General features: G+C 45.0%; 1 protein-coding gene across 1 annotated transcript in view; it reads left to right on the top strand.

Annotated features, from left to right (window-relative positions):
* LOC124262777 (succinate--CoA ligase [ADP-forming] subunit beta, mitochondrial-like) overlaps window positions 1-23,577 on the top strand; it is a 67,135-nt gene extending 43,558 nt beyond the window's left edge. Inside the window, exons 7-13 of the mRNA XM_046697318.1 lie at window positions 4,143-4,304; window positions 4,924-5,066; window positions 5,325-5,445; window positions 6,297-6,385; window positions 20,757-20,827; window positions 21,221-21,237; window positions 23,375-23,577. Of these exons, the coding sequence (XP_046553274.1) occupies window positions 4,143-4,304; window positions 4,924-5,066; window positions 5,325-5,445; window positions 6,297-6,385; window positions 20,757-20,827; window positions 21,221-21,227 (593 nt within the window). The 3' untranslated portion in view covers window positions 21,228-21,237; window positions 23,375-23,577. The remainder of the gene's footprint in view (window positions 1-4,142; window positions 4,305-4,923; window positions 5,067-5,324; window positions 5,446-6,296; window positions 6,386-20,756; window positions 20,828-21,220; window positions 21,238-23,374) is intronic.
* Window positions 23,578-27,473: the final 3,896 nt, after the last annotated feature.

Genomic DNA, 27,473 nt, shown 5'->3' with positions numbered 1-27,473 from the left:
TCAAGCGTGCAGGGGATACCAGTCACCTCGATGCTCCGAGGTCTTACCTGAGTGTTCGGGGAACCCTGATTTATCAGGTTACTCCCAAGTGCCTTAGAACCGGGGTTCAGGCTCGAACAGTGGACAAGTCAGTTTGAGCATCGGCTCTTTTCAATACTTTGATCCTTACAATGAGTCAGTTCGTCTCTGGGGCATCTGCGGGATAGAATTGCGGCTGTGTTGCCTAAGGCATTGTCCACGAGGAGGGCCCGAACCATTAGAGTTCCGCCTCCCGGGAGAAGCCTTTGCTTCCAGCAAAGGGGACACGGCCTCGCATTCTACCATCAGTCTGTCTTCCTTCCCACTTAACAGCCCAACGCTGTATGCTCCACTTGGCGCATCTCTCTGCTCTGCAGGGGGAGCTGGTGGAAAGGGGAAAGAGCGCCGATGATTCTTCACTGGTGACGCTGGCATGGCAGCTGATGGAGGTCCACTCTCATCTGGCTAGGGACAGCATTTGTAGCTGTGCCAGCAATATGATGATTGTGGTTATGGGCCTATGGCACCTGTGTCTGTTTCGAGGAAAACCTAAGTCTGTCGAGCTTCTCGTTAATCCCTCAGGTGCCCCAGCACCAGCAAATGACATGTTACCGACTGCAGGGGTTTACTGTATTCTGCCTCAAATCCCTGGGAGAAGGCGGAGATACTTCGTAGCGAGATCCAGTCTCTGCTGGGCAAGGCAGCCATCAACATGGTTCCAAAAGGTCAGGAAAATGTGGGGTTTGACTCCACTTATTTCCTTGTTACCATAAAGAATGGAATGTTCAGAACCATTCTTAATCTGAGGGCTGAACAAGTTCATAGAGGTACTGTCCTTCAAGATGGAGTCACTGCGCTGAGTGATCTCATCTGTCGTGGCAGGGGATTGACCTCAAGGTTGCATACCTCCTTGTTCCAATGCACCCCGATTTCAAGAATTACCTTCGGTTCTCCTACGAAGGGACGTGCTACCAGTTTTGTGTGCTCCCCTTAGGCATCTCCACGGCGCCAAGGGTGTACACCAAATTGAGGTCTCTAGAACAACTGTTGAGTCTGGAAGCCACACGGTCAGTGTTGTACACCCTTACGAAACTGGGCTAGATTGTCAGTCTCAAGAGTCAGACCTCGTCTCAACGCAGGATCTAGTCTTTCTTGGGAGTGATGCGAGTTTGAGGATGAGCCCCATACAGCAAGCTTTGACACAGCTTGGGTCCCACTCAGAGAGCTACAAGATGTTTCTCGAAAAGCCAGAGTGTTTGATTCCTCGTCTGCAGTGGTGGACAGACGTTGGGCGTCTCTCCACGGGGCTCCCCCGGAAGACACCGACGGCTCTCAGACCAAACAGACACATCCCTCCCAGGTTGGGGCCGTGTTCTGGGCGACCTCAGTCTCTGGACAACGAGGTCACAACCTGCACATTAATATGCTGGATTTGACACCGGTTCAGTATGTGGATAGGTGGGGCGCGCTGGTAGCAGACAAGGGGATTTCAGAATCCCTTTTCTGCAGCTTTAGTTCGGATATTGGAGTTACTTTAACATTGTTTTGGAAGAGAGCCTTATGGCCTCCACCATTCGCAGGTACTCCATGGCTGTTGCAACCTTTCACACCCCATTCAATGGTCCTCTGCCTGGGCAGCACAGCGCTTCATAGCTGGCATAAACAGGGTTCGACTGCCTCGGCGGTGACCTAACCCACCTTGAAAATTGCCAATTGTTCTCAATTGGCCGTCTGCTCCTGACTTTTCAAGTCTATCATCTCTCTCACTTGTTGACATGGAAGATGGCTTTTCCTGTGGTGGTGAGCTCTGGTAGACTATAGTGACTATAGTGAATGAACAAAAGGGATCTGTACAGGTACCCATCTGTTCTGCTACTTTGTAGTGGAAAGACTGGAGAATCTGCTCGATTACAGTGCTAAGGTATGCCTTCCCAGAGGGGTTGAAGGCACATTCGGTGAGGGCAGCTTCCGCCTCAAAGGCAATATACACAGCAGCACTGCTCAGTGAAGAGATCTGTTCTACCGCTCTTTGGAGCCGACCAAGCACCTTCTTTCGCCATTACAGATTTGACATCCATTCTAAGGATCGTGCTCGGTTCGGTCTTTCGGTTCTCTCCAGTGGAGACTGTCCTGCCACCCTGACCAAGTGAGTAACTGGTCATTGGTATCGGTTCTGTGTTCAATGTCTATATGGTTCATATCACTACATCGTTTTGCCTTACCACCCTTTCGGGTTGGGTTTGGGTGTACATGCGTCCCTTACGTCTTCTTCATCTAAAGGCAAGAGAGAGCAGTGCAGGTTATGAACGCTGTAGCAAGTTATATGCTATTATGACGAAAATTGGTACGAACCCCCAACGGGTCACTGTTTTGCATGCCTCTGTTCCATCCGAATGTCATATGACCAGGTAAGTGTAATATTGAGCCAACCCTACTTCGGCTATGCTTTTTCGCTGTTCTGGGGATTTTTGTACGCTAACAGAATTTCCCTCTTCTGGAGACTTCGGTATTTGGGGGTCTTTGTTAATCAGCACTTTGAGTGATTGGGATTTACACGTACCCTCCTTGCACCGAGAGCATTAGGTGGGGGTGTTTTATCCTGCTTTTCACTCATACAATTGCGATTGCACTCGTTCAGTTTCCTTAGAAAGTTTTTAGTGGGGCTAATAATTTCTCCGGGTTTTATCAAGGCCCCAGCAAAGCCCTATTCCAAATAGGAGGGGTGCCTTCGAGCCATTAGTCCGCAGTAACTTATTAGCTCGGCAATTGTTCGGCCCCTGATCCTGACTCGTGTCCTCACCTAATCGGCGTAGGAGGTCATGTGACTGGGTAAGTGCTATCTTAATCTATTTTTAGATTTTTAGAATTCCACTTGAATTGTGATTCGTATTGCCAGACAGAATGACACTCCCGATGCTATTCTTTGGGAGTCTGTGTTATGCTTATAAGTAACCCAAGGAGAACCTCTTCTGAAAAAGAATCGAACCAACCTGCAGAGGTTGCTGATTCTTTAAAGCGAGCCCTCCTTGGGGTAGGCCACCCACCTCCCCACTTTCTGTCTGATCACGATCAGCATGGAAAGTGAGTTACGAGGTTGAAGGTTAGAGTTACCTTCTCTTGGCTGTGGGGTCCTGCGGGGCCCTGCAGGGGTGGTCAAACAAGACAAAAACATGTTGGTTTTTTTTCTAAATATTTTATTCAAAATATAGTTAAAACTGTCGTAGGAAGTTTTAATGAACATAAAAATGCTTGTAAGTACCCCAAGGAGGACTCTCTTCAAAGAATCAGCAACCTCCGCAGGTTGTTTCGAATAATAAAGTCTAAAATGATTGGAAAGGGACTGATTGATGGCAGCAACAGAGAAGTGGCATTGTTCATTGGTAATGTTCTGAGACAGGTGGATTTATGCTTTGTCTTGATACTGATAGCAGATGTTAGTGATTTGATTTAAAATTTCTGTAGGATAACCAGTCTAAGTAAACTTAGGCTCAGTATAACAAAACCTAGTAGAAGGTCGCGTCAGCTAACCTTTGAGCGACCTATGACCGTCAAATCAAACGTGAGACGGCCGAACGGATTTAGCCAATCAGACAACGACTACTTTTAGGGTTTGGTGGGACTTACAAAGCGGTTTGGGATTTTCTCTTCCCTGGTCGCTGACACTGATTTATCAACAAACTTAAATCCGCATAAAAGACAGATATTTGATCTGCAGTATATATGCTTATGGGTTTCTAAAGACATGGTTACTATTGGCTTATATCTTCGCAAGATGACATCCTTGATTATTGACAAAAACGCTATTTTCAGCGACTGTTTACTCATTGCGTGTGTCACTCGGAAGCGATCGTGTGGAAAATAGCATTCGGAATCGTTCGAGTTTTTTAGGTAAAGGTTCAAACGGTATGTCCGAATATTAACTTTCGCAATTTGGTAAGCTGTGTTCTGATTGGTCAGTCCAAAAGGTTAGCTGATGCAACCTTCTACTAGGTTTTGTTAGACTCAGTATAGCAGTGTAACGAATAATACTGAGCCTAAGTTTATTAGACTGGTAGGAGAACATTCCAATTATCACTATCAAGAATCAGTTATGTGATAATGTATATGAAATTCATTGTTCACAGTATTCTGCATGGACTGCAAGTTGAATTTTGATGACAATGCTGCATACCGCCAAAAGGATATTTTCTCTCTCCGTGACTGGAGCCAGGAAGATGACAGAGACCAACGGGCTGCTGAAGCAGATCTCAATTACATAGGGTTGGATGGCAGCATCGGATGTCTTGGTATGTCTGTAGGTTAAACAGATAATACTACTCTGCAAGCACTTGTATATTTATAGCAGGGAACTGACAGATTGTAGTGAACTGAACCACTAGTTGTATTCATATGTCTGTATGTCACTGGTAGACATTATTTATAGCAGGGGACTGACAGAGCACTGGGATGCAACATCATGTGTATTGATATGTCTGTATGTCAATGTTAGACATTTATAGCAAAGATTTATGTTTCAGATGTTTTATAGTTGTTATTGTGTATATTATTCCTTCTGGACAAAAGATTCTGATCTGGGTGGTTACCACATGATATTATGCGGGATTTATTACTGACCCAAGACTTATCCTATTCATGTGAGATTTGCTGATTGTAACTTTGTGTTAATGTCTTCCATCATGTTTGTCATACATGTGGTAAATCGTCACATTTGACAAAGTAATATTTATGAGGCTACAAACCTTTCAATTTACCCTGTTAGGGTATATGATAACAGATACAGAGGCTCGGTATGATAAGTGATTTGTTCTGTTTGACTGGGAATGCAGCAGTGTAAGAAGTTAGAGAGTTGAGGTGTTTTATAAGGACTTGAAAATAATTTCAGCTGAGCAATGTGTTATTTGACAGTAAATGGTGCTGGTCTGGCCATGGCCACTATGGATATCATCAAGCTGCATGGAGGCACTCCAGCCAACTTCCTGGATGTTGGTGGTGGTGCCACCTCACAGCAGGTGACCGAAGCATTTAGACTCATCACATCAGACCCAAAGGTAAGGGTTAACACAGTTTGGTAGTGGTTTTAATTTCAATGTGATTAGGCATTGTCAGCTCATTTTGCTATTTCATATAAATGCCGGATTTATTATTGTCATTTTCCATTTTCGAATGTATTAATTATTTAAGCAAATACTTAATTTTTTGGTTTGGAATTCATTACAGTTACATTGAGTCAGGATAATAAAGACAGAAACAGGATTGTGTTTTAGAAGAGTATTACTGAACTATTGCACTGCTTTGTTTTCCGACAGGTTCATGCGATATTGGTGAATATATTCGGTGGGATCATGCGATGTGATATAATTGCTCAGGGCATTGTAGCAGCCGCAGCAGAACTACAGCTGAAAATACCAATAGTTGTCAGATTACAAGGTGAGACACACATGGAAGAACATCCATACACTGCTTCTGTGGTGGCTGTTTATTTGTCCGCTATTGGATTGGTGTCCTCAGTGAGGAAAAGGTGCATATAGGCTGAGCATGTCAACCCTCCGGGCCAAAGTTCACTCTCATGGAACTTTTGTTTAGACTAGAGCCACAATCAGGGTTGCATCCTATTTGTCAGAAGATATCAACATGGCACAGCTATTTTTGTTTGGGCTTGAGTGGCCATTATCCGCACCTCCAGACAGGGACACTACTTTGAGGATGTTACTCTGAATATTCCACAGCTTCGGGTGACCTAAGTCTAAAGGCTGTTCATCTTGAGGTAACAGATATTGTAGAAAAGCCAGAGATAGTGCCTCCATTAAGGGCAGAAAACTTGTTTGATTAAACTTGCCTCCTGGTGTCCATGTTGTATATGGAGGCTCTGCAATCAGTATTGTCAATATTACAACCCAGCTTAGTTCAGCGTGCAGGATTAGTATTTTCACATGTCTATTCATTTGTACTTCAAGAGTTTGGTTTTCTGTAGAGGAATTAGCAGTGTGCGAAATTTACGCTGGTCCTGTGGTCCAGGGCTAGTAAAAATTCATCAGGACCACTAAATGATAAGTTTGCAGTGTTCCTGGTAGCCAGTGAATTTTGTCTTTATAGTTAAGTAAATCTATGAATGTTATTTTGGACCAGTGAGACCAGTACAGACAGGACCACTAATTATTGTCCACTCACTGGTCCAGTTGGTGCAGACTGCTGTAGCATTCAGTTGTTCATTTAGAAGTATGCAGCAGCGTCGTGGTCAGATCTGCAAGATCTGTGTTATTTTCTGTACTTTTTTCCAGGAACAAGAAACGAAGATGCAAAAGCTATCATCGCAGCCAGTCAAATGAAGATCTTAGCCTGTGATAATCTAGATGAGGCAGCTAGAATGGTGAGACACTATTGCTTGTACTGAAGTACTGCGGCAAAGAACATCTGTAACACAAGCACATCAATATTGCCTGTCCCAGGATGAGCAGAGCATCAGTACTGCTACTCCCTGGACAGAATTATGAACCTTTCACCTTTTGTAGCATATAGTCCTGATTTTTAAACTTATCCTATCTCACGACTTGCACCTCTCTCTCTTCATTCGACCATGAGTGGAAACGAATTAAAACTTTGCTCCAAGGCCTACCTTGCCCCTCTCCCGTGCTGTGCGTGCCTTCTGTCAGTCGTGCTCACTAGTCCATGACAGCACGAGGCATGCGCAGTCCTCACCCACGTGATCACTTCACATACTCATTCTCTTTCTTGTCGCTCCACTGAGTGGACGTGAAAAATTTTCGTCTGAGAATTGCTCAAAATGGTTAAGCCTGTTAAGGCCAGTAAACGGAAGTTTTACGTCCGTTGTAATAAAGTATTTTCAGCATGGGACCCTCACACATCGTGTATGTTGATTGTGTGGGTGTTTGTGGACTGGGACACACGCTGTCCTAAGTGTTCAGGTCTGTCTAATGAGGCGTTTAATCTTACAAGCGTGCTTGTGCCAGGCGTTTGGCAGATAGGGCTAGGACTATTTCTGCGGGTCTGGTCCATCTCCGCTAAGAAACAATGCTTAGATCACCCCACCCTCACTGCTCACCGTTCTCAATCGGCCGTCCTGCCTCGACGAAGATTTTATGGACGCTTCGTCAGATTCCTATTTATCTGAGAACGTGAGACAGCTTTTAGGGGAGGTTCCTCACCCAGTTTACGTTCTCAGGAGCCGCACCAGGGTGGTAATGACCGATATTTCTTCTACGCCAGACCTGCGATCTACATTATCTCGTGGGGTCTGTTTCTTCGAACGATCACAGACTTTGAGAACTTCTAAGCATTCATCGTCAGAGCGGGGGATCGGCGCGGTATGATCGTGCCCGCTTCTCCTAATTCCACGGTTTCATCTAACCGGAACAATTCACCCACACGAAGTTGAATCACCATCTGGTGCGAAGGTTCAATCGTTCTTCCACGGCTGGCAAGAGTTGTTCTAGGTCTCGTTCACTTTCCCGAGCCGGCTCACCCCGCCGAGCCTGCCGAACCGACTCACATCGCCGAGCCGGCTCACACAGCCGAGCCGACTCACATAGCCGAACCGGCTCACCTTACCGAACCAACTCACATCGCCGAGCCGGCTCACACAGCCGAGCCGACTCACATAGCCGAACCGCTCACCTTACCCGAACCGGCTCACCCTGCCGAACCGACTCATCATCGCCGAGCCGCTCACACGGCCGGCGGCTCACCAGAACATCCTCGAATGAGTTCAGTTGATCGAACTGATTCACGTAGTCGAATGGGTTCCTCTGGCCGTACTGTTTCACGTACTCAAATAGGTTCACCAGGACGAACCGCTTCACATTCCCGACTCAATTCACCTCAACAGGTGTTTCCGTTCGACTCACCACAGCGTTTTGATTCACACAACCGAACCGGCTCACACGGCCGAGCCGGCTCACACAGCCGAACCGGCTCACACGGCCGAGCCGGCTCACCAATACATCTTCGAATGGGTTCACCTGACCGAACTGATTCACGTAATCAAATGGGTTCACCTGACCGAACTGATTCACGTACTCGAAGGGGTTCACCAGGACGAACGGGTTCACATTCCCGACTCAGTTCACCTCAACATAGGTTTCAGTTCGACACACCATCAGCGTTTTGATTCCCGTAGTCGTTCAGTCTCGCCTGGTCGAGGTGGTTGGCCATTTCGATCCGGTTCACCTAGCCGTAAGGTGTGTTTTCGTCAGAGTGATTCTCGAAGTCGGTCTCATTCACTTTAGGTGAATCAGGATATCCCGTCTTGTCAGTCCAGACTCAGTAGCGTAATTTTGCGCACACTGTAACAATATTTACTTCCTCGGATCCCCAATCGTCATGTTCCTGGAGCAAACGCTGTCGGAATGTGCTCCCTTATTAAGGGCGTTTTTAGAGCATGTAGACATACTTGCTCCCGATGGCTGGCAGACAGAGCTCGTTACACTTCAACAGTTGATCACCCGACAAACCCCGCTTTAACGACCGGTATTAACTGCTCGTCGTCCGCGCAAGTTTCCCATGTCGAACGGTGATAATTTTATGGGCGCATCATTAGATGTCTTCGTGGTTCCGCCTTATCAAAAGCGCTCTGTGTTGCCAGTTGACTCACATCCGATCTACTTCGGCCAAATCGCCATATACCGAATGGATTCACCAGACCGACCCGTTTAGCCATACCGAATGGATTCACCACACCCAATCGGTTCGCCATACCGGGGATTCACCACACCCAATCGGCTCGCCATACCGAATGGTTTCACCAGACCGTACCATCAAATTGCCAAACCGGGTTCACCACGCCGAATCGGTTCGCCATACCAAATGGATTCACCAGACCGAACCGATTCGCCACACCGAATCGGTTAAGCCATACCTAATGGATTCACCAGATCGAACCGTTTAACCACCGTATGTGAATAATGACATTGACTCAGTTTGCCATAATATTAAGACTGTTTCTTATCGCGAGAAACAGTTCACATCATCGATTCAATTCACAGCAACGAAACGATTCACCTCGGCCGGAACATTTCACCTCGCCTCACTGGTTCATCTGAGCGTTCTAGATCTCTCCATCAGCTGAGATCATTTAACCGGTTCGGATTACCGAACCGATCCAGATCAGTCACGATTCAGATCACATCGACTGATTCAGATCACGCCAACTTTCCGCTCACCACCCTGAACTGATTTACCAGCCGGCTCAGTATCGTTTCACCAGGTCGAAAGCTCCCTATCGTGGAACCAGTTCACCTGGCCGTTCAAGATCAATGTACAGAGGTAGTAGCTATGTGCTTCACCATGCCGATTTTATTTACATGTGTAGCGCAGTCATCTAGAGATATCACGCTTCGGCACTTGAGCGGCCTGGCGATCCCCAGTTCTCAAGAGTCCTCCGTGACGGAGCTCATCTCATTCAGATTTAATCTACCATCCGATCTTCACTTTTGATGAATGATTCGGTTCAACGATTCTACCCTCCGGTGTAGATATCAGTTCTGCAACCACCGATATGGCATAACTAGATACGCTATGCGAGCCAGGAATACTCTCTGACGCCTCGATGAGTCTTGTTACTACAGACTACCGTAACAGCGTGTTTGTGTATCCTTTGGTGCAATTGTTGCAGACGGCTCGTCATCTTCAGCTCCTTTGTTTTACATGTTAAGCAAGTTTCTGGACAGATCACAAATGGATGAAGTTCTTAGCATGGTACCCGGCACTGTTTTGTCAAATAGCCAGCATAGCTCAGCCCGAATTTATGGGTTGCGCACTTCGCCCGGTTAACCAAAGACCAGGTTGTCCGTATTTTTGTCACCGTCGTGTAAGCGTTTGCAAATGGTGGACTACTGTTTGTTTACATCGAATTTTGATGATTAGAGTGACTATGAAGTGCCCTTTGCAGAATTCTCTTGGTCCCACGAATCGGATACCAAGTCCAGCCTATAAATGCAAGTAACAACGAACGCTGCCATTCCCCGATAAGAGTGACTGTGTCGGGATTTTGACAGCCAGTCGAGAGACTGCTTATTGAGGGTGACGGACAGAAACACCCGTGAACGGTTTGCCTAGTCAAGCACCGAGTTCAGAGGTCACTGCATTATGCAAGGATTGTCACCAGGCAGCGATCTACTACCTATATCACTCCACCTGGCGCACAATTATTTGTTCGGCCAAAGAAACGTTCCTGAGGTCACCGATCCTACTGAATTTCTACAATTTGTTTATAATGTGAACGTTCCTGTAGATTGACTGACAATCTCCATCGCCGAACATACTACATTGAGCACTCCGTCCAGAACTGGCGTAGTTGTTCGACTTATTGAACGTTCTTACATCAGGAGATATCTTTTTGTCAGAGGCAAGAGTGGTTAGACCTCTCATTTCCCTCGACCTCGCGATGGCCGTGGGGTAGCCTAGTGGTTAAAGCGTTGACTTCGTCGCCCAAGACCCCGGTTCGATCCCCACATGGGCACAATGTGTTCAGCCCATTTCTGGTGCCCCGCCCCGTGATTTTGCTGGATTATTGCTAAAGGCGGTGTAAAACTAAACTCAGTCAGTCAGTCAGTCCCTCGACCTGTGAGACGCCTTACCTTCACATCCGGATACATCCAGACTATTGGAAGTATCTTCGATTTACTTTATGGGCGCCCTTGATACCAATGGAGGATCCTGCTGTATAGGCATATGCGCAGCCCCGCGGGTTTTACTCAGATAGCCATTCTGTTAACCAGCTACCTGCATTGTCGAAGCGTGACAATTGACAACAATATCGGCGACTGTGTTCAAGCCCAGCAGGATCCAGTCGTCCTTCCTTTCCACAGACAGTTCATCATCAAGTTGCTCACGCAATTAGGATGGCTGCTAAATTGAGCAATCAGGGGTAACACCGACCGCTGTTTCTTCTTATTGGGACAATATTCAACACGCCAGGTCATGATGTTTGTGCCCTAGAAGAGGTGGGACAAGATTCAGTGCAACGCACCACTAGTGTTGGTCCAACCCACACCTTTTAAGCCAGTGGCAGAAGTTACTAGGGTGGTTGGCGTCGGCACAAGTGCTGACTGACAGGGGCCAGCTGCAGCTTGCCCTCTTCAGATGGTTCTGTGCCCACACATCGGGACGACAACCCCAGGGAGTTGATTCGTCTTCCGCGCAACTACATTCAGTCTTTCGTTGGTGGCTCAACAAGTGGAATGTTTGTGTTGGAGTCTCTAGGGTGCCCTTCATACCGACTCAACACCTATTCGTTGGCACATCTTGCAAGCTGGAAGCTCACTTTCTCCATCAAGTGGCCTAGCAGTGGTCATCAGGAGAAAGGGCCCTTCATCACAACGAATTGGCATTCAGCATTGTCATTATCGCCTGTTCGGCACTTGGGACAACCATCAGCTTCAGCGCAGATGATCACCAGTTGCGATCGTTTCTGCTTTGTGTACAATCTGAATAAAATTCTGAATTTTGTTTCTGATTTGTGTCTTCGATTCTTCTGGGACTTGTGAGTTTCCGATTCAATTACCCTTTCACTCTCCACGGGACGGTGTCTGTGGGGGTTGTGTCGAAGCAGGGGCTGGCCCGATACTGGTCGTCAGACCTGGAAATCGTGGTAATGCGACTGTTTACACTCGCTAAGCTGCGTCCTTTCACTTTCATGAAGGTAGTGACTGAACACCACATTGCTCGGGAATCCCGGTCCCTGGAGCACTTGTATTTAGTAAGTCAATGGGTTCGAACTGACCATTGCAGGTCTCGCTTTTAAGACGCTGGAGGGTCGCCACCTCACTTACTGTCCTCTGCTCCACGGATTTATTACGTCCAGTAAAGTGAGTCATTCCCCGGTGTTACACTTCAGTGGCGTTACCTTAAAGCATCGCAAGAGCCGCTGTCTCGCGTAAGAGACTGTTTATACCCTTGTCTACTGCTTCCAAGGCGGAAGTCTCGCGACAACACTCTCATATTGGCTACGAGCTACAATACTCACGAGCCTACACTTTTGCGGTTTGCCACCACCTCGGCAGTCAACCCTCATGAAACCAGGGCATTGGCTTCTACTATGGCGTTGCATAGCAACTGCTCCTTAACTGCCATAATGGAGGGTGGTTTTGGCGATCTGACACAGTATTTTCGCCTCATTACCTCAGAGATGTGTCGGGTGGCCGGATATTCAAGGCCTTCATCAGTTTGGACCATTCGGTCCTTGCCCAGCAGTTATCAGCGGCACAACATCGCAGATAATGAACTTCCTTGTGCTCCGATGCTATATGGATCCCACTGTGCAGTTGATCCCAAGTCGCGATCGTTTCTGCTTGTGTACAGTCTGAATAAATCTGAAATACTTTTTCTGATTTACGTCTTCGGGATTTAGATTTCTCCTCTCATTTGTTTGAGACTACAGAGAGTCGCCACCTCACTTACTGTCCTCTGCTCCACGGAGTAATTAAGTCAGTGAAGTGAGTCCTTCCCGAGTGTTACACCGTGGCGTTCATGCTCCTAAGTGCCTATACACATCTATGTGATCTTATTGTGGTAAGTAATGGAAGTCATAAGATGATGTTGTGGTACTGAGCGTTAAAATTGTGAGTTTTACCGATTCAATTTCTCTTTCACCCTCCTCGGGGCCGGTGTCTGTGGGGGTTGTTTGAAGCAGGGGCTGGCCCGATACTAGTCGTTAGACTTTTATTACGGGGTACCTTGGAAATCGTGGCGATGCGACTGATTACACTCGTTAAGCTACGTCCTTTCACTTTGTGAAGGTAGTGACTGAACACCACATTGCTCGGGAATCCCGGTCCCTGGGAGCAATTGTGCTTAGTAAGTCAATGGGTTCGAACTAACCCTCGCACGTAGTAACTTGGTAGTTATTGGCCTACCTTGTAGTTGCTTCCCACGGTTGTTTGGGCATAACACTTAGCTGTTATCGCTTGAATTTCGGTAATCTATGATATTTATATACTTATCCTATCTCACAGCGATAAAGTCCCTCCCTACCTCCCACTACATAGATTACCACCGTTCCGGTTTTGTCCTTTTATGGCTCCAAGATCGAGAATGAGTATGTGAAGTGATCACGTGGGTGAGGACTGCGCATGCCTCGTGCTGTCATGGACTAGTGAGCACGACTGACAGAAGGCACGCACAGCACGGGAGAGGGGCAAGGTAGGCCTTGGAGCAAAGTTTTAATTCGTTTCCACTCATGGTCGAATGAAGAGAGAGAGGTGCAAGTCGTGAGATAGGATAAGTATATAAATATACAATTTATAGTTAAAATTTTCAATTTCACTGCATTTCGACAAGAAACTATAGATTTTTCCTTATCCTGACTCATGCTTAATTGCTTGTCTCCTTCCTCTTGCGAACTTAGTGGAACACTTGTATCTCCTATTGAAGCTCCCTTCAATAAAAAGAGACGTAAAATCACCACTCACCAAGAGTTATCTGTCTGGCCGTTTTGGCAGAAAGTGGCGCCACCGTACTCCCATGCTTCACTCTCTCCTTCTTCGCCCTAGTGGGCGGTTGGGGGAGCTCCTGTGTCTCCTATACGGCACTATATCCTTTTATTGATTAGTTATTACCCTCTATTTTACTTTAATAGAGGTTTAGGAAGTTTCTTACAACATTATGGGTTAAAAAATTATTCGTATTTTGCACTGTTTATGCACGATTTGTCCGTGTTTGTTCAGTTGTTTACATTTCATGAAAACCTATTTTCGTTGTAGGTTTAGGTTCGCTGCTGCAAACCCGCATTGACTGTGCCCTAGCTGCACAACAACATGTACTTCCAGCTATAGCTGTAATCTTTATCAGCATTTAACAGAAATTCAATTTAATAAATAATTTTTCTCTGTACTTAGACGTACTACCGACAATCCAGGTGACTTTACAAGTCATGGATAAACTGGCTGAGTCCCTCACGAGCTGTCTACTGCTGTCAGATGACTTACTACCATCAAGTGACCTGCCGGAGGTGTCCTCAGAGGATGGGCGTGGGATGTTGTCCGCCATTACTTCAAGACGTTGGCTTCTACATCAGACAACCCCTCAACGCAGACGTAGAAGAAAAGCCATCCTCTTCGCAGAATGAAGCCTCACACCCCTACGACGCCTAGCAGCTCTACGGGGACTCCTGCGCAGACTACAGGGACCTTTCGGCAGACATCGTCCCGATGGCAGTGAGATGACTTCATGATGAGCCGCTGCTGATCATCCCAGAGATACAGCACGCAGTCCGAGGGCGTCATATCGCTATCAACGCAGAGAGGGCACGACCAACTCTACGGGGACGTCTGCGCAGACTACAAGGACTTTCTCAGCCGAGATTGTCCCGATGACGGAAAGAGGACTCTATGATGAGCCGCCGCTCATCATCCCCGAGATACATCACCAGTAGAAGCGGGCCTCAGGTATCGGTAACGGCGGCAGTTGTCGATCCGCCAGTCCATATCTACACTGAAGGCAGATGAGCGATCCCTGGGCCATATCGCTACCAACGCAGAGAGGGCAGCTCATCTCTCACCGCAGGGGGACTTCTTGTAGCAGTTCTCACAGCAGACCCTGGAGATGATGGAGAGGCGCTTCACACTGAGAAGAGCATCGCATGATCAACAGGACCTTTCGCGAAGGTTCCAAAGCAGACGATGCTTCAGAGAGGCCCTCCAGCTACGTGATGACCGGGAACAGATCTACACTTCAGGATGTCAACCAGCCTGCGCGAAGGACGACACGCCTATCCCCAGATGCCAAATCAGATGATTAGCATTCGCGGAGGCACTCGCGAAGGACGACACGCCTATCCCCAGATGCCGAATCAGATGATCAGCATTCGCGAAGGCACTCGCGAAGGACTTCGGACACAGCCTCAAAGACATCCTCAACATCGCATAGATCGATGAGGGATTCACCGAGGCATTCACGAACCAAGAGATGCTCACCTCCGCGCAGGTGTACCCGCAGGTCGTCTTACAGACGCAGTTCACCGGGCTCCTCTCCACGCCGATCTACACGCAGGTCTCCGCGCAGGTCGCCTTACAGACGGCTCCTCTCCACGCCGATCTACACACAGGTCTTCTCGCAGGTCTCCGCGCAGGTCTCCACAAAGGGCTTCACGCAGGTCTTCACGCAGGTCTCCACGCAGATCCCCAGCGAAGCAGAGACATCGCAGTACTTAGTCTCTCAACTGAACGCTACATGCCATCAACAAGCCTTCGCGAAGGCATTCGCGCAGGCCATCTACAACATAGAGACGGCGCAGTACTTAGATTCTCAGCAGAACGCTACATGCGGTCAACACGCCTGCGCGAAGGCATTCGCGCAGGCCATCTACAACGCAGAGAAGCCGCAGTGCTTAGATTCTCAACAGAACGCATGTCGCCACATGCCGCGAGAAGCCACCGAAGCCATCTACAAGAGGCGTCGCGAGTATTCGCTGACTACATGCCATCTACAACGCAGATCTACAACGAGACGCCGCAGAACTTAGCTTCTCAACAGAACGCTACATGTCGCCACCGAGCCTGCGATTCGCGCCATTCGCGACAGGCCATCTACAACTGAACGCTAGAGTCAACGCCTTCGGCGAAGGCATTCGCTACAACATAGAGACGGCGCAGTACTTAGCTTCTCAACAGAACGCTACATGTCGTCTACAACCTGCGCGCAGGACGGCGCTATCTTCAGAGACCGTCAACAGATGATGAGCCTAATAAAGGATCTTCAGGCCGACTACTTACATCAAGGGCATCAACGACGCCTCTCAGATCATCACGGGAATCACCATTTCGGAACATATTGCCAGGAAGGCAATCCCGGACTACGAGCCGATTACTGACATGCAAGGCGCCATATAGACACACCACGCCGACCACATCGTGATTGCTACGCAGATCTTCAAGGTTATTCAACCAGGACACGAGGGCGAATGAACCTAGCGTCACCCTAGAAGGGAAAGATCTTCGTCGGCACACAGACTGAAGGGCATGTAATAAAGTTCAAGAGGGGTACTCTTGTCCGAATTCATCACCGGCACGGCTCTTCAGACTGAATCCAGGACGGGATTCACATAGATTGATATATCTACTTTAGAAGACTGATAGCCATATAGAGATCTTCACTTCCGTACAAATCTGCAGATATTCTCACTGGCGTGGTTCAACAGCAGCCTTGCTAAGGCTACGTAACTACATACTCGTCAACGATTCCCTGAGTAGAATTTCCAACAAAGTTCAGCATTAATTCTACAATTACGACGCTTCATTGAGATGACTGTATGCAGTCTACAGGAGCAGCACTGACAACGTGACGATTTCAGCTGATCATCTGTATAAAGGGCGACGACATTATCTTCAGGACTGAAGTAACAGTCACAGCAGCCAGGAAAACAGCCTACCTACATCGGTATTACGCGGCGAAATATTTCGGCGCTTAACCATTCAACCCGATACACGTGGTCACTTAACCAACTTCAACCCTACGATACAGACAAGACCGAGATGTGATCAGATATCAACGGCGCACTAGATTCTACAAGGATCTTTTTCCTGCTACAACGGTGACGCCACAGCCAGCCAAAGGAATCAAAATGCTTTATTTTGATTGGACCACGAGACAACGCCTACGCGCAGAGGTTCACACGATGGGTCAAGAAGTGGGTTACAAGTGACAACAACCTGTCAGCGAGAGAGGAAGGCCTCAATTACAGTCCAGTTAGGCACCCACGTGGATTTGGCTGCCTTCACGGTCATCATTGCAGACGATTCATCAGGGTTTGCAGCAACATACGCTGGACAGGCTTTGGGTGACGGCAGCCAGATATATAGACTTCACAAGATGGCAGTCACGGAGCTGGACATTGCTTCATTCTCTTACGGACACGGCAAGGGTTTCAAGATCGTTATAGATACAAGTCCTTGTATCTCAAGCACTACTCTCCGCTATTACTACGAAGGGCAGAGTCTGTTGGTTCTTCTCACGTCAGTGCAAGACATGACACGCAGAGGGAGTCAACCACTACACTCACTACAGGTCTTCGTGAATGTACAACTGGACGATCCGGACCCCTTCGGACTCCCGGACAGATTAAAATCCATATCTAATATGGTGGACTCAGAGATCGGAGGGTCGCAGACGCACCTATTTAGCAGAGCCGGAGTACAAGACGCATCTCTATGTGGACGCATCTCTCCAAGATTGGGGAGCACACCTCGACACCGATGTGTCAGCTGGGATATGGACCATAGCAGAGAAGATCTGCACTTCCACATGCTGGAAATGAAAGCAGTGATAAACGCCATACTCTACTGGACCAGCATTTTTAAGAATGCTCATCTGACGGTACATACAGTCACCTCCACAGTGGCGTTCTACATCCACAGAAGGATCAACAAGGTCGGCGAACCTTCTGGACCTCTGCTTTCAACTGGCCAGCATAACAGTCAACCTGAATGTCCACATCAGAGCATGCCACATTCCAGGAGCCAAGAATGTGATAGCAGATGCACTATCCTGTCCAACGCAGCCATTCTCAACAGACTGGATGCTACATCCAGAGATCTTCAAGCAGATCATACAAGAGATGGGAGCACCTCTTACCAGAGGTGTTCCGGCTACACGTGTGGACTGTATCAAGGCATGCTTGAACAAGAGAGGATATTCCGCCAGGGCAGCAAAAGCAGTCACACTAGCTTTACGCAAGTCTACACGCAACTTGTACGACGACAAGTGGCGACGCTTGAACATACGCTTCGAGGACCGGCTTCACAGCCATGTAAGCGACACATCCTCAAGTGGCGGACTACCTTTGTCTCTTAGACAACCGAAGCGGTTAAAAGGGTCAACACTCTCAACATACCTAGCGGCATTGAGCTCAGTTATCGCCATGAGGACGAGTGCAACTGACGAAAGTACCAGAGTTACTGGCCTTACTACGCCCTTTTAATTGAAGGACCAACAACAGAGATTTAAAGCTCCGGCGTGGGACCTCAACGTAGTTCTACGACATCTCACTAGTGACATCTACGAACCATTACAGAGAACATCATTCGAGTTCTTGATGCAGAAGACGCTGTTCCTGATAACCTTAGCAACAGCAGCAAGGATGTCGGAATTACATGCTCTGGACTTCAAGAGAACACGATTTGATGCAAATCAAAACATCGTGCATATGGGACTGAGATGGGACTTCATAGCAAAGAATCAACTGCCAGGTCATCCAGACAGACAGTTCCATGTCCCAACACTATCATCAGTCCTTGGACCACAGGATACGCAGGTCCTATCCTTGTGCCCAGTGAGAGCATTGAAAGTCTACCTACAAAGATCCAGGTCCAGGTGACGGAAATTCAAGTGTCTTTTCGTCTCGATATCGACAGCGACACAGACGGAGGTCTTCCGCACTAAGATATCAAGCTGGATCAGAACTGTCATACTACGGGCCTCCAAAGCAGCAGGACTTGATCCTCCAAGAGCCTCCAACCCACATGAAGTTAGAGCTCTGGCGTCAACGCTCGCTCTACATGGGAATCGCTCTATCAGGACGATAATGGAGGGCTGCTTCTGGAAATGGGACATGGTGTTTGCCAACCACTACCTGAGGGACATCGCCACTGAGGACGGCTCTGGCATTCACCATTTCGGCCCACTTGTTGTAGCACAACAATTGACAGTCCCACAAAGGCTCTGAGACGGAGTCTCGCCCTTTTATCACATGACTTACAAAGCCTACACTCAGCAGAGTTCTGCTTAAGTCTCAATGCACATCTAACGACTAGCATAAGTGATATGACCCAGTACTAGTAAGGATACTCTTACAGAAAAGGGTCGCTTCTCCACTTGGTGCTTGCATCAAGAAATGGAGTCACAAAAATCCACATAAAATGTTAACAGAAGAAAGGACCAAAAGTTAACTATTGTGGTCCCCCCATCAGAGAAAGCTGGAAGTGAAGGGTTACAGCAGCAGCAGAGCCTAACAGTAAAAGAAGTGCAACCAGGAAGTTCCCATAGGGGGGTATGTAAGACGTAAATCACTACATGGAATCCAGAAGTGGCTTGACCCACCACCAAATCCATCGGGAATTAACTACATACATACATACTAACATTTGTATAGCGCCGATATCCAGCTCAGCTGCTCAAAGGCGCTTTGTTTTTCCCTCGTTCACTGGATGTCAATCTCAACGGCACATCGTATTGTCAATCTCAACTCCCTGGGGAGCATACAACTCTTGCAGCCACTAGGCGCACCGAGTTAGTGTGGCATTCCCATCCTTACGAGGTACCCATTTTACAGCTGGGTGGACTGGGACACATAGTCACAGTACTTTGTCCATGTTTACTGCACGTTGCTGTACCCTCAACTGGGTGTTTGCACGTATTCATGTGGCCACCATCTGGTCATATACCAACGGATTCGTGGGTTCTTTTAAGTGCACAGGGTTGTGTACTGTACACTAGGGGTTGTGACAACACTGAAAGAGTCTGCACACAAAGTTGACTCCAAGGGTTTTACACCCGGTCACAGGTGGGCTCGATCCCGGCACCGCTGGATCACTAGCCTGGCGCTTTAGCCAGTTCGCCCACCGCACTCCCAAGCATGAGTCAGGATAAGGAAAAATATGTAATTTTCTGAATAAAATTGATATTTTATACTTATCCTGACTCATGAGGTAAGCCCTCCCAACCTCCCCGCTAGACACTTTGGATTTCCCTGTAAATTCAAGTGTCGGGCTCATAATTCGGAGAGAGTGAAGCATGGGAGTACGGTGGCGCCGCTTTCCCGCCAAAACGGCCAGACAGATAACTCTTGGTGAGTGGTGATTTTACGTCTCTTTTTATTGAAGGGAGCTTCAATAGGTGATACAAGTGTTCCACTAAGTTCGCAAGAGGAAGGAGACAAGCAATTAAGCATGAGTCAGGATAAGTATAAAATATCAATTTTATTCAGAAAATTACATTTTGGAATCCCACCAATCTCCTAGAACATTACATTATTCCTGTCAGTATTATTATGAAGATTGACACGTAGTAATCGTAGTGTATTACTAACTCTAATATTTTCTGTTTTACTGTGACATGATGCTTTGCCCATCGTGCCATGGTAGTCAAGTTGAACATGTAATTTGGGTCCTTTGCTTAGCCAGTTTTCAATCTCATTGAAATCAGATCTTAGTGCTGGTACACACAGATATGAACTACAGCCCATTCCAAGCAGTATTTCCCACAGGTCATGGAAAGTCTCTTCCATTTGAAATATTTCTCCCATTGAAATAGGAGATACAGACAAGGATTTCATGAAATGAGCTGCGCAGCACATAACTGCAATAACCGTGTAAGCCTGTTCAAGGCTCAGTCTGGAAAGTGATGTTCTTATTGGTCAGGCACGGGTTGTTCTGGCCCATAATGGGATGTCCTCAGATGTTTGTTTTGTGGCAGCAGGAAATAAGATCTAATTTTAATATGATTGAGCCAGTTCTTCATGCATCATTGTTATTGGACATTCTGTGAATGTCTGTTGAGTAAGTATTTCTGTTAGGTTGTTTTATCATTGCCCATTACCTTTGTAAGACCTTTTTCATCTGATATGATAATCAAGAAATGTTCCCGTGAACCGCAGAGTCTTTATTTGTTTAAGTATTGCCTTTTTTCCAGGCATATTTTATTACTGATTAATTTGTTTTGACATTTCTATGTCTCATTATGCAAAGAAATATGGTAGAGGATTTTACCAAACATCTTTTCCTTGTTTTCAGGTTGTAAAGCTATCAACAATTGTGACCCTTGCAAGAGAAGCTGACATACATGTCAAGTTTGAACTACCACTGTAAATAATCCTCAGTAATGTACTGTTTCCATGAAATGTTCTGAAAGTTGTTTATTTGAAGAGACTGTGTAGATAAAAGCGCACACACCAGACTTCCAGTATGGGTGACTGGTGGTAACTGTTAACTCTCTCTGACAGGAAGTGCTGAATCATGAAATGTGAGCCCAGGCTGTAGACAGGCATTCACATCCACAGATGCTAGATTTCAAAAAGAACTCTGTTTGATGCTGAAAATTGAAGATGTTTGTGTAGCCATGTCAGCATTAATTGGTACAGTGTTAAACCGATGTGGTCTGTGTGGTCAGTGAGAGCAGGCACTGGATGTGAGGCGATGTATGTGTTTACAGTGTTGTATGTGTGCATGGAGTGACACACCAGTGTTGGTTATTTCAGGTTGTAGCAGAGCTTGGGTAAGTTTGCTGGTGGGTTGAGTATACTGCTGCCTGTGTAGGTGTACGCCAAAGGTGGTCTAACCATGTCCCTGCCACAGATCACCCTCCTCTCTCTCAGACTAGTTGTATTCCTTGTCAGTCTGCCTCTTACGTCCCTGGCCTTCTACACTGGCTGGTCATTAGAAATGTCTGACTTGGCATGGAAGTAGATTACCAGCTGCAGGCCCTAATACATGTATATTGTTCAAAAATACCACTTGTTAAGGCCAGGCTATAACAACTTTCATATACTCACTTTGATAACGTAATGTCCTCCAGAACAACATGAAGTGACTGACCAGGAATATACCCTGGCTCTGTTTAGACTTTGGCCTCCTGTGTTTATCCAGTGTTTAGAATGTAGTAACAGTGTATTTCGTCACCCACTGTTTTCTTCACATATCATTGACTCTGGAGAGCTATGATGAACACTTCACTGTGTTGTCTGTTCACTGTTTTTTTCTCATTCCCTGGATTACAATGATGGCTGAGCATAATATGGTGTCTGCCGTTAGTACTATTTATATCATATTTGTCACAGTAATAAGAGAGAAGAGTTTTCAGCTTAGTATTGGTAGGTTGAGATAACTTCAGTGGAATCTGTCTAAAGAATGTTTGTGAGAAAAGTCAACACAATGATTATAACAAACTTAATCTCGTTGGTCACATTTACTTTCGATTCTGTTCAGTTGTAACTGTTTAAACTGTTTGATAGTTATGTAACTGTATTTCTGAATAAACCTTTTGACCCATGCAACTTTTAGATCAACTTATTTTGCACTTGGTAATATTAGCTATGATACTGCTATGCCCACAGACATTTTCACTGTCAATCTTTGTTGTGATCACGTTGTTATTGAAGAGAACTGGACATGTCTAAACTTCAAGTGGTCCTCTGTTTCAGTCCAGATCAGACAGATTTTACTTGAAAACAATGTATTTAGGATATTTGGTCATAATTTCACCGAGATTTGTATTGTACAGATTCCACTGTATTGCCACTATTTTGCATCTTAACACTACTGTGACTGTTTTAACTGCAGGCTGATGAAGCAGAAATAGGAATGTAAAGCATGCTGAATAAAATTGTGGGATGAATTATTTTTCACATGCTTGTCACAGAGAGTTTTTGTCTTTCCATCTTGCACAAAGTTGCTTGGTATAACTATCTAGAACAGGGCATTGTCATGGTTTCCACTTAGCCATGTATGCAGGGCATGCAGGTACCTTTGTCAACAACATTGACCTTTGTCAGTGTATGGACATGATTAGCATGTATGAAATAGTTACACTCTTAAATAATTTTTGTTCCTCTCTGTGTACTGAACTTCTATTTCCACTTCATATGGCATGCTTAGCTGAGTGAAATAGTGCTCTAGTCTAAACCATATTTTTTTCACACCTAATAACATCTCCCCTGGATGGTGGAACTGGTTGGTGGAACTGGTAACTGTTGACTAATTGTGCACATGACTAATACAGGGGTAGGAGACCTGATTGTGTCATTGAAACTATCAGCATTGCATGTATTTGTATTAACAACTCACCAACTCATTCTTTGTCCTGTTACATGTTGATAACACACTCATTCTTGTTTGTCCAAATCTAACAACTAAACTATCAGTTGAAACAGTTACAGGTATTCTGTGTGAAACAATGCTGGGATGGGTAACCAATATTCTGACTTGATAAACAAGACATGTGCAGGGTAAAATGTACCCAGACTCCTAGCTTTCTCAAACTTCGTCTATTTAAAACAGAAAACAAATAATATGAAACTTTTGTAATGTTTTCTTTTGGGTCATTTTTTAAAATTCTTTCTGTAATGTACATGTTATAGGTTAAACTTGTTAGTACGTAACAAGAATACTTATTCAAACTTCAAAATTGATCATAACATAACCAACTTAACACGTAAAGTTATGTTCAGAGCAGGTACCCTACTTGGGTACTGGGATACAGGACTCTTTCCCAGATTATATTTCTAGGGCAATTTTAGTGGGTAGTGTTCAAATAATGATGCTCAAGAATTAATGAAAAATCCTTAATATGTAAATGATATGTAACTTTTCACTAATTGATGCATATCTTTGTTACAACTATTTACCATTCCCAGGCTCATGACTTCTATAAAGGACACCCTGACTAGCCTCCAGCCTGTTGTGGATCACATAATCCAGTACCACCTTGCAGTGTGGCTGGCAGGACATGTAGATACTGACTGTACAGAAACCCAGTTGCTGTGTAAAGAGAGATGATACAATGTGCTGACTGATGCAGAATATTCATTCATGCCACCATTAAAACATGTTATTCTTTTCCCATGCTTATGTCTTCATGTTTGTAGAATTTAAGTTACGAATATTACTTCGCAATGCCAGTTGATGCTTGAAATCCTAGATATGCCAAAATAAACAATCAGCTTAACCATGTTATGACTGAAAGGGCCTTTACTCCAACAAAGACCTGTGAACATTATAATTAGTGGAGATATACTCTGCCTTGGGCTGTTGTTTATTATTGTCATACTGTAGTATGTAGACTGAGGGGGTGATCCAGACTTTTGAAAAGGGCATGCATGTGGGCCATACTAATCCTTAGAACAGTGGGGATTAAGGCTATAATCTGTATTAGAAATGCAAGTATACCAGCAAATATGGAGAAACGGTTAAGTTCATCACATTTTGTCAATTGCAACTACAATAAATACACAAATATGAACCATTTGACAAATATGGTGACATTTTTAATTTTACTAATATTGCATATATAACATCAACAAATACACAATATTGCATATATAACATCAACAAATACACAATATTGCACATAACATCAACAAATACACGAATATGAATTATTTGACAAATTAGGTGAGAGTTTAGATTTTATTGCAAATACTTTCAGCAAATGCATGGATATACATTAAATGTTATTTATCATTTATTTCACGTGACATAAACACATTCACAATCCCACCAGATTATCAACTTGTTGTCTTCAGAGTGCAGAAGGAAGCTGGTCTCCGGTTGTTGTCTGCTTATAGTTGTCAGGAAGGTTGATGTCTGACTGTAGGGTGCTAACAAGATTGTTGGCAGTGTTCATGGTTGCAGGACAACATTTTTTACAGCATCCCCAGAGGACAGTTTCATTTCTTCTTGATTTCACTCTAAACATATAACCATTGGATACTAAACTCTGGCCACCCAGGGAATTGGGAACAAATTGAGCATGTGCCTCTGCCATTGTAGAATGGCTTGTTGTAAACTAAATTGCTGTTTTATAACCCTCTTTCCTCATGTCATATTTGATTACTGGGAATTCCCGTATTTAAGCCCTGGGAAAATCACTGTTCTTGTGATGAAATATTTTAACCATATTTAAGCCCATGGCTTAAATTCGAAAATGCACAATATTTTGATAAAAAGGAAAAGAATCAGGATTTTTTAAAAGTCTCTAATCCGGAAACAGGTCTGTAAATTCAAAATTTAAAGTTATGAAAATGTTTACTGGAGTGAGTACATGTGAACGTGAATGATAAAGTTATAAAAGTATATTCAATGCAAAACATGAACTTCAAACTAATAGTTTGAGTTGAGTTTAGTTGGGCTTTACGTCACATCGGCATTATTCCAGCCATATAGCGACCAGATCAAGTCTGAATTCATGAACATTTTACCTTCAAACTAATCTGACAGGACTGACTGATTGATATCTATGGCAGTGACACTATTCAGAGTCAAAGTATCCGCGTTTGGAAAGGGACGACACTCTAAACACCCAAGAATTAAATCCAAATTTAAGCCCATGAAAATAAAATCCCGTATTTTAGCCCATAAATTTCGCGTGGACCTAAATACGGGTACTTTCAATGAGTTAGTTCAATAATCATTATGAAGTGAGGTGAGGTCATGATCAGTGAGTGAACTTGGTGGTCAGTGAGCTCCACTTCCTTGAACGCACTATAATTGTGCAAGCACTGGACTGTTAATCCTAATCCACTTATAGCCAATTAAAGTGCAGGCAAAAAAGAGATTACACCTAATACCTAATACCATGCTTTGGTAGTGTGTCATCATGCCCACTTTTGCAATATCTATTTGACAGAGTATGTGTTACAAAGAATAACCTATTTTATAGTATTTATAAGGCTTGATATTTACACAAAATACTCCTTAACTTATAATAGAATTTACACAATACAATAATCAATGCACTAAATTTACACAACATTTAATACACAGCAGTCAATAGAAAGGAAGTGTACACTAAAGGATCATATTTTTGTTGTGTGAAACAAAACGGAATTTTACAATTAGTTAATATTAGCGTTTGAATATATGCGCTCATTTTTCTCACATTAAAAGTAAAACTCCCAAGATAAGCGTTGACATTTTATGCCATGTATTGAGGAGCCTTTGTTTTCTAAGCTAAACGGACTAACGGGATCGGGTGGTCAGGCTCGCTGGCTTGGTCGACCCATGTCATCGGTTCCCAATTGCGCAGATCGATGCTCATGCAGTTGATCACTGGATTGTCTGGTCCAGACTCGATTATTTACAGATCGCAGCCATATAGCTGGAATATTGCTGAGTGCGGCGTAAAACTAAACTCACTCACTCTCAGCTCAACGGGCCAGAGATACCCCCATAGATTAATTGGTGTCAATTGATTTAGACTGGTCTCCTGTCTCGTCCCAAAAGATGAAATTAAACACGTGAACAAGTGTGCAAAAAGTACAAAAGATGCATGCATGACTGGATGTCAGTGATTGATAGTGTGCATTTTCATTCATAAACCTCACCTCAATGTTCCCAAATATGTAGAATAATATTGACGTTCGTGTGACATCACTTTAGGTAAGCGACTTTCCCAAAATGACCAGTTCACCGACAGGGCGCTGGGAGTAAAGACAATGAGACCAGTTGGAGCACGGATCTTTTACAATATGGGAAAATGATAGTGTAAATTTTTTGTGTGATATATCCCCATGTTACTACAAGCTCTGGCTCTTTTTTCAAATAACTGTTTGCAATTCTTGGACTAGCTGCAGAAAAATAATTGACTCCTCAACAAGTGAAATCACTTTCTAATTTCCTCCAAAGTGCGTCCTAGAGTAAGATGTTATACATTCTTGACTGTTTTGCTTGCTGTTTAACACTGCACTCAGCAATAATCCAGGTACAATGTATATTTAAGTAATATTTGGAAGTAATCTAGTCTGGACCTGTCTGTCCAGTGACTGATGTCATGAGCATCGATCTACACCACTGAGATACGAAGAAATGTGTCAACCAAGTCAGCGAGCCTTCATCAACCGTTCTCGTACGACAAGCATGGGTAGCTGAAGGTCAATTCTTACCCGGATCTTCACGAGTGCAAAATAAATGAGATGTAGCGAGAATATGCATACTGAGAGAAAAGTTCTGTTTGCAGCGTAATATGACAGAATGAGGAAAGTATCAGCGCTAATGTTGGGTCTGGTGGTGTTGGTGAGTGAGTGAGTGAGAAGGTATAATTAAAATTAGGCCCCTTTTAGCAAGATTCCAGTAATACCACGGGATTAGTAGTAGTGGGTGAATGTGGTTTAACGCCGCTTTTAGCAATCTTCCAACAATACGGGCTTCACACATTGTACCCATGTGGGGAATCGAACCCGGGTCCTCTATGTGACGGGCAAACCCTTTAACCACAAGGCTATCCCACCACATGGAAACTTCTGACATTAAAGTCGATCCTTTAGTTACTGCGGGCAATATCAAAACCAATGTATGTTCTCTTAAAATATTAAAGGGGTACTCGCAGTTTACAAATACAAATCCACGATCTTGAAAGACATAGGAAATGTCAATGTAGACATGTTTGAATCAAGAGTTCGCAGTACCGACACAATCTATCAAACTCGTAACTCATACTCCAGTAGCCTGGCGAAAGTGTGCAGCATTTTGATTGGCTGGTTGACCTCGGTTTCGTCGAGCCAGGTTTTGGATCAATTGATCCTGTACTTAGGTGGTTGAGCTTGGATGCCTGAAGGAGTCAGTCAGCAACGTTTTGGATTTGTTGGTACCTGTTTCGTAGTTTGCAATCACTACATGCACAGACGTTAAACAATCTGGCCACTGCTCCGGACTTTGCAAGTTTCGGAAATGCAAAAAGTCTTGGTCGATGTTATAGCCATCGCTGTCGAATGTGCACTCGAATTATTCCAAACACTG

This window comes from Haliotis rubra, unplaced genomic scaffold (genome assembly GCF_003918875.1).
Source record: "Haliotis rubra isolate DU_JTF1 unplaced genomic scaffold, ASM391887v1 Scf855, whole genome shotgun sequence".
NCBI lineage: Eukaryota > Metazoa > Mollusca > Gastropoda > Lepetellida > Haliotidae > Haliotis > Haliotis rubra.
Note: the sequence above shows the minus strand (reverse complement) of the source record. Positions and strands in the feature narration are given on the sequence as shown.